The sequence below is a fragment of the Antrostomus carolinensis genome, unplaced genomic scaffold, assembly GCF_000700745.2.
Source record: "Antrostomus carolinensis isolate BGI_N321 unplaced genomic scaffold, ASM70074v2 scaffold40897, whole genome shotgun sequence".
In the NCBI taxonomy this organism is placed as follows: Eukaryota; Metazoa; Chordata; class Aves; order Caprimulgiformes; family Caprimulgidae; genus Antrostomus; species Antrostomus carolinensis.
The window spans coordinates 1-8,277 of NW_010330231.1; the positions used below are offsets into that span (position 1 = coordinate 1).

Here is an 8,277-nt window from a genome sequence, read left to right on the forward strand (position 1 = left end):
TCCCGATGTCAGCACGGCTGCAGCAGAAGCATCCTTCACGTCACCCTCCAGGTACCTGAAGTCACACACAGAAGGGTCACAACGCTGCCGTTTGTTCATCAAAACACCATCACATCATTTTTTAAAACCAGCTAGTTTTTAACAGACAATTAATAAGCACATTTAAGCCAACTGCAGGAAGCCAGGTTATGTTAGGGGTTGTATCTTCAGCACAGCTGAGAACAAAGGATGTCAGACAATCCTCCTGCAGCCCCAGTACATACTGGGAAACTGCTCAGCAAGGCGAGATCTCGATCTGCTAACGCCCGTGCACAAAGGAAGCACCAGGATGGAGGTAAGCACAGGGCAAGACTGCGCCTCAAACAGCTCAGTCTTCAAAACACAAGACACAGGAAGGAAAAGGCCCTCTGGCTGCAAAGAGCTGCCCAGCACAAATAAACCTGGCAGAGAGCTCTTTGACAGCACAAAGGCTCGGGCGCCTCGTTTGCAGCCACGTTCTGGGGGGGGTTTGCCTGGGGAGGGTCCCCAGTGAGCCCAGGGAGAGCATTTCTGGGGGGAGGAAGACCAAAGCGACAGCTCAACGTCCCGTTTGCCAGCAGAGCCCCTCGCTGGGAGCGCAGAGGTCAGCGCACAGCCTGGCGCAGGAAGGGGGCAGGAAGCTGCCCACACCCTCACCCATTCCAGCCCCGGCAGCCGCGGGGCAGCCCCCGCTCATCACCGGCAAGACGGGAGGTGGGTCCTGCCAAGCGGCGCTACCGGCTCCTGCCGCGGTTCTCCCCCAAAAGCACCTGGGAGGAGCCAGGCGGCCACAGGCCCAGTCCCACGGTACTTGCCTTCCGGAGTGCCCGGGCGGGGGGCAGGAGACCATCACTCCGGTGCTCCGGGCTGTTCGGGGGTTGAAGGCTATCACGCGGAACGCGGGGTTTCCACAGGACTCGCTCTCTTTGGCATGTGGATGACTTAAAACAACAAACAGAAGGCCCTGATACACAGAGGAAAAATACATCACTAAAAACAACAGCAAGAGGGGAAAAACCCAAAGAATTTTCCAAAAACGAATGGCTACGTTCTCACTGTAATCAAAGCCCCATGGACAGTGATGTATTATTTTTACTGAAGAAAACAGAAATGGTTTATTTTCCTTATCAAATTAGATAAAACCCAAAGCAGCTGCTGACTGATAAGGGCTGATGCGATACAGCAGAGTGACAGCTCAGTGACCCAATGGATTTATGCACTTATCCTTCTGCCTGAAAAAGCTAAACTTGCTGTAGGATGAGCTGACATTTAAAGTACAATTTCTGGGCCCCATGTGAATTCCCACAATGTCAGTGTGCAGCCACCACGCTGGCAGAGACCCGCTGCTGAAATGGAAGAGACTTCCCAAGCACCAGCACTGGGCAGCAGCACTTCTGCTCCCCACACCCAAGGTGCTGCTGCTTTGGAATACACCACGAGGCATCACTCACTTCATTAGATGCATTAGGCTGCAGAAAGCCAAGAATCCAAGGTAGCCAGAGTGGCTTATTTCTCCTAGTTAACCTATTTTCCTTTGAAATATCTTCAGTGTATCTAAACAGAGCTGATATTTCAATCCACTTTACAAACCCTGACGTGAATCCCCAGCACGAGGCCGCGCGCTGTACTTCACACACGTACGGAGTCGGAATACGCCCGGTGGCAGATGGAAGCTGGGTAGGAATAACCAACGTGCATCTTCCTCAGCAGCTGGCCTGTCCTCAAATTCCTGCAGTCAGGGAACGTACAAAGTCTCACTGCATTTCCATTCTCTGTCTGTTATTTTCTGATCATAGTCACACTGCTATGCAAGACAGACACATTTTTGATTTAACACAAACCAAACTAGGACAAAAGGCCAGAGGAAGAGATGTGACGAACACGATGCAAAGGCAGGTGGGATTACAGCAGCAGAGTTCATTCACTATCCACAGACACTGAAGTGCCAGACTGCCAGCCCTCTGACAGTCACTGCACAGGCAAATACAGACACCCCCATACAAGGTCTGAGCCCCACGTACACCCACAGGCTCAGTCATCCCACTGCAGAGCAAACACTGACCAGACAACGATGCTGTTCACCGCAGTGGTGCCAACCAGGGCGTCTCTCATTCCCTCTACTTCAGCAAAAGCTAAAACGGTTTCTTCAGGGGGCATCAAAGTCTGTCTGTCCTTGCTCCTGAACAGCAGATTAGCAAGTGAGAAAAGGCAGAGGAAAGATGAAGAACGTGTTCTGTGCTCGGCACACCTCCAGAAAGAGGAGCCTGACACTTCTCTACATCCGAGATGTCTCTTCACTTTTCTTCCACCTGCCACACTGAGACCACCCCAAAACCAGCAGACTCACCTTCCTGTCTCTGCAAGCGACACCACCTCCACTTGCTGCTCTTGCATGGTCCTGCTGCTGCTGACCAGCCTCCTCTCCTTCAGCCCAAGAACAGCTTTTATATTTCCAGTTTTCACCAGTGACTGCTTGAATGAGTCACTCTCAGAATAAAGCAAGAGCCTAAATTAAGAGAAAAGTACGTGTAATGGCAGAAGGCAGCATAATTCAAACATGCCATAGCATACAAAAATAAGCGTAAGTTTAAAGTCTACCACCTCTAGGGGCGAATGAGCAAGTCTTTATAGTTAAATTTTAGAAATACCTTCAATATTTTCCGACTGTTAGAGCAACTGATAAGCTGACACATTAATAAGAGATAATTTCAACCACTACACAAGAGGAGAGTTAAGCTGCAGCTATTCAGGGTGCAAAGCGCTAGTAAAAAATAAATCCACCACCTTATTTCTCCAATCTCCAAATCTCCCAGTGCTATGCACACGAGATTACAGGTGTCTGGCAGAGGAACAATCTGTATTACAGGAATCTAGGACAGCAAAACAAGAATTCAGCGTCACCCACAACGTCCCTTTGACTTTACAACCGTTTTCTAAAGTGTTTCAAGTAAAATGATACAGAGCAGAGCTAATTTTCAGACCCATCTGAAGAAGCACACTTAGATTAACAATCCCTGTTGATGTATGAGACAGAAAGTGTCTCCAGAGAGCATAAGGGGAAGGAGCATAAGTCAGTGGCTGCAGCCGCCATGCAGTACATGGAGCACCAAATTCCAGCAGGTAACATGCAGCCGTACAAGCCCCTGGCCTAAGTACAAGCCACTGGCCTTCTCCATCAGCAGCACAAATCATTCTCCTCTGTTGCCTGATGGCATGAAAAATTTATGCCACCTAAAGAACTAACCTTGCACCCAAGACTGCAAGCTCCTTGTATCTCGGGAACTAACACACTGGGACAAGAAAGTTGCCCTAAATTCTAGAAATAAGGATTGTGTTCACACCTCTCCGAGCTGCCAGGTATAGAGCTTTCCCCAGCGGTCGGATGTCAGAGGTTTCCACAGGGAGACAGAACTCTCACAAGCTGTCACCACACACAGCTCTCTGCTGCCAGCTGCTTCCCACCACATGGTACTGACATCCACAGCGCAGGAACTTGCACAATCCTGTCCAAAACAAAACAGTGCTGGTTTTCTTCTGACAGACACGGTTATCTAACCTGGAGGTTCAGCCCAGGGAAAAGGCCTGACATTCAGTGATGAGAATTTGAGGCTAAAACTTTAAGCTCATGATGTTTTATTTTGAGTCAAGTGTCTGTAAGGTACCAAGGAAAACAAGCCGGGTGGGTTTCACCCTCCAAGCAGCAAATATATTGTCTCTTATCACAAAAATCACTTGTCCTTTGAAATGACAGAGACCCAACAGAGCCCAGAGCTGGGACAGGACTGAGGGTACGATGGCACAGCCACAACAAAGCCCAAGTGCCACCTACCTGCAGTCAAGTGAAGACAGAACTGATCAAATTGGACAGCAATCTATTTTGTTCAACCAGTTGTTCTGCATTTTTTATTACAGTTTGGTTAAACTCAGTATTGAAGAGCTGCTACTGACTGAGTACACAATCACCCAGCGTTATCCCACCTTCAGCTTTGACACGAGCTGCAAGCTCTCTTCTCTCAGCCCATCGAGCAGTACCGGAGTCAGCTGTTCTGCTACGTCTTTTTTCTGCACAAACAAGTAAAGAATGAGGATAATTCAATTTTGAAATTACCTTCAGCACCTGCAAGAATGAGGCAGAAGTGTGAATTCACTCTGCATGCAGTTGTTGGAGAGCTATGGTAGGAGAACCTCTTTTCAAACTTCCATGTCTTTGAAAAACAAGAGATCCCAGACAGGTCATTTCCTGGTTTCGCTTGAAAATTGTCTTTTACCTCCAGTTTGCATCTCTCAGCCTTCAGAGACAAGTCTTTCTCTCAGGACCCAACCTGCATGCGAGTCATTTAATCTCCTTGACCAAATCCTAGCTGAAAGTTTCCCTTAAGACAGACCAGCACTATGGCAGTGGCAGAAACTTTTTGTTCAAAGACACGTTTCAAACCCGCGTCCTGCAATAAGCATCGAGACCCACATCTGCAGTTTTATTAAGCAGGATTTTAAAGAATTTGCTCTTGAGGTTAAAAGACCTGAGGCAAGAGATGAAAACCAAACATTTACGAAGTCTTAGATAAAAGACAGCATCCAGGGCCAGCATGCAAAGAGGTCCTTCCCCTGACTGAAATCAGACAAGACTCTGGAAAAGGGGATTTGCCCACAAAACCTCTGGCTTAGCACCCGGGCAGAGGGGCCAGCTCGTTACCTGCTCAGGAGAAGCTCTGCAGGATCTCTGCTGTTTGCTCTCTGACTGCTGATGGTTCTCCAAGGCCACAGCCTCATCAGATTTATTATCAGGACCTCTTTCAGCTTCTAAAGGAATCGTGGTACCTCGTTCCTCCTCTTTTCCAGCAGACCCTGCGCCACAGCTGTCCGAGCGCGGGGGAGCGGCAGAGACTCTGCATTCCCCACCATCCTGGGCAGATGCTCCTTTGGAGGAACGTGGGCTCGCTTGTGAGGGAGGCACAGGAGGTGTGTGGGGCAAGACCTCACTGCGTCCTGATGGTAAAACAGCTGGGGTTGCACCCACCACAGGGAAAAGAGGTGAGGAAATCTGAGACTCGGGCTGAGTGGGAGCACCGGGCAAGACAGTCCCCACGGGAGTAAACAGCAATTCGTGGGTGGAAAGTTCCCTCTGGGAAGCTGGGCTTCCCACCTGGGGTAACTTGGGCAACCCATTTCTGAAAGGTGAAATCAAATTATTTTTGAGACTTTCTTCTTCCGGATTCATTTGTGCATCTTGTGTGTCCTCTGAAGCCGCAGCATCTCCAAACACACTAGGAACAAAAACCTCCAAGTCATTCACAGGGGAAGATTCTAATTTCTCAAGTTTCAGTAGCCCAAATTCCTCCTCTGGTAAGTGAAACTCTCTGACACCCAGTCTGGAGGCCAGCCACTGCAGACTGTGGAAGGAGAAGAGAGAGCTGCGAGTATCGGGGTCCACAGCAGGGAGGCCGAGAGCAGGAGCCTCTGAGCCCACGGGACAGCTGCCTTCTCTTTCGCTCACATCTAGACAAGGAAAACACAGGAATACAAGAGAGAACATCACATCATCAAATAAAAAGCAACTTGCCTTTTCAGAATCTCTCATCCAGGGTGGCACTCTAATTTATTTTGCAAAACAAACAAACAAAAGCCATATTGCTCTTAACACATGGAACTGGCACTTTTCTGGAAAGAGTTAATGCTCCACAACTGCTCTGCATCGAGCCCTCGGCTGAAGGATCATCGCCAAAGCCCGACAGAACTGACCAAACGCTTGGCCAGTTTGTTATGTTTGGTTTTCTCCCAACATTTTATCTTCTCACAATATTCTCAGACTGTAGTGCTACTCTCTGTGTTTCACACTTGCCAGCACTAAAAAGAAGATATCACTAATATGTAGACTTAGTGGGAGAAACAGATTCACATCCATTTGCTGCAAAATCAGGTCCAGCACACACACCATTCACCCCAACAGCAAAGGCAGCTTAACACGTTCTCAGCCCTGCTCCTCATCCACCCGCTGCTGTTCACTCCCCATCCCTGGGCTGAAGCAGAAGTTTCTACAGTTGTTCAGGGAACACGGGCACCACAATGATCTGCACTTTTTAAAAAGCAATTTTACTTAAAAAAATAAATAAGAGTTAACCCATCAGATGTTCCTGAATAACAAAACACAGCGGGGCAGGACCAGCAGCGCACACACTCGTGGGGACGTTTCCCTGCTGTGCTCTGGGGCTGCAGGTTTGGGGGGGGTGTCTGTGGTACCTTGACTGGCTCTGTGTCCCGCAGAGCAGCGCAGGGAGCGGCGCCGAGGGACGTTCATCGCGAGGAGCTGCTCGGCCCTGCAGGCTCCTCGTGCGTGTTCATTCCTAACGTGCTCCACGGGACTCTGATCCGCCTGGCACACCAGCAGGTTGGCTTCCAGATCTCCTGTATGGCCAGCAAAAGAGTCATTCCCCGGGTTCAGAGAATCGCTGCTCTGAAGTGGCCTCTGAACCTGCTCCACCAGAGTCTCGGGGCATCTGCCAAGCTCTCGGCTTCCTCCAGGAGGAGGATCAGCCCCCGCTGGCCGTACCGCACCGGCCGCTTCTGTCTCTCCAGACCCACGAGCTGCAGCAGCAGACAACCCCCTCTCATCTGGAGATGACTTTCCGACATTGGCCTCGCAGTTTCCCTTCTCAGTCTGACACTCATTGGAGAGCAGACGAGGGCTCTGCCCCGCTGTCAGGAGATCCAGACTCTCCATCAGTTCCTGTGACACCTGACACACGGGGGCTTTGCGGGTCGACTTTCTCCTTCCCTGTTGTTTCCTCCGCGATCGTCTCTGATCCCGCCTTGTGCCAGTGGCACTGGTGTGAGAAACCGACCCCAGTGATGTGCTGCTGCCGCTGGACGCAGGGGGAGACTTCTGAGGACTGCTTGGATTTGCTGGATCATTTTCTGCACCAAAAGGCAACGGCGTGATCCCCGACTCCAAATCATTTTCAGCTCTTTCTTGGGAGGGCTGATCTGAGCTTGCATCTTTCTGCTTGCACTTACTCCGCTGGCCTCTCCTGCTCCTGCCCAGCTGGCTGAGGATTACGGCATCCAGGTCTACTTTCCTCTGGCGATTAGACATGCGTCGAGTTGTCCTGACGTAGTATTCAACTGGAAAGAGAAGCCCTTCCACCACCGTGCAAGAGCTGAGTGAGCCTTCAGGAGCTGTCACCTCTTCTGGATGAGAAAGTCTTGACTGAATTTCAGGCTGTTGGTTCTCCAACAGTTCTTCAACACTGCCCAGAGCAAGATCTGCAGGGAAGGGATCTAGCCTGTTAGCGTCACTTTGATTTCCTTCATGGCTCTTGCTCTCACTAGTTACAGTGTCATTTCCATCATCAGGCAATACTTCATTTTCTGACATCAAATCCAAGAGCCTGCGTAATTCTCCCTGATCTTCACACACACTCTCACCCTCTGTTTGGTTTATTATACTGGAGGATTCTTTCCCTCCATCACCACTGGAGTCCAGTGAAACAGAGTCACCACTCTCTGCACACGGCCATGTGGGCTCACGGGCATCAGATGCAGCCGGAGCAGGTGGGGACTCGGGCTGCCAGACACCGCTGCTGCCCCTCAGCACACACGGGAGCAGCTCGGGCTCCCCTGGGGGGACACAGTCTTGGAGCCTGTCTGGAACAACTCCTGCCGCTGCGTCGGGAGGAGTGAAACTGCTTTCTTCTCCCCACACAAGTGCCGGTCTGGATGCTCTCTGAGCACGTTCCTCAGCGTTTGAGAGACTGCTTCGCCTGAAGACAGGTGAGTGAAGCTCCTCTGCACCAGCAGTTTGATTTTTCACCGTTCCATCAGCATCGATGAGCTGCACATCGCGCTCTGATTCCCTTTCCTTTGACACCAGAGCCTTGGTCCGTCTCCTCAGCCTCATCAAGCTTCTGGAGGTTTGGGGTTTCTTCTCCTCATGGGCAGGCCTAACGATTCCCCAGCCCCGTTCTTCCTGGCGAGGCTGGATGCGGCCTGCCTGTGAGCTGTCCTGCTGGGTGACCACCTCGCTGGAGAGCGCGGGGACCTGTGTGAATGTGACAGAGGTTTTCTCTGTGTCAAGGTCAGAGCAGGTTTCAGTCTGTAACTGCAAGGTTTCAGGTCTGTCAGCACTGGGAGATGCATCTCTAGAACCTGTGGGGAAAAACATCACACGTGTCAAGTACCCCCAGCAAAGTCCTGCCCAAGAAAAACACCACAGGAAAACCGGGCAGCCTGGTGAGGACGGCGCGGTCGGGACCGGCGAGCACC

The 8,277-nt window shown here is 50.7% G+C and overlaps 1 protein-coding gene across 1 annotated transcript; it reads right to left on the minus strand.

Annotated features, from left to right (window-relative positions):
- Positions 1-3: 3 nt before the first annotated feature.
- PALB2 (partner and localizer of BRCA2) lies at positions 4-8,160 on the minus strand (the record flags this gene model as incomplete). Its single annotated transcript, XM_010172867.2, has 10 exons — positions 4-55; positions 834-982; positions 1,660-1,747; positions 2,081-2,197; positions 2,366-2,524; positions 2,803-2,888; positions 3,360-3,521; positions 3,997-4,080; positions 4,712-5,514; positions 6,256-8,160. Coding segments are annotated over 10 exons (3,605 nt in total), but the record flags the coding sequence as incomplete, so codon positions are not given.
- Positions 8,161-8,277: the final 117 nt, after the last annotated feature.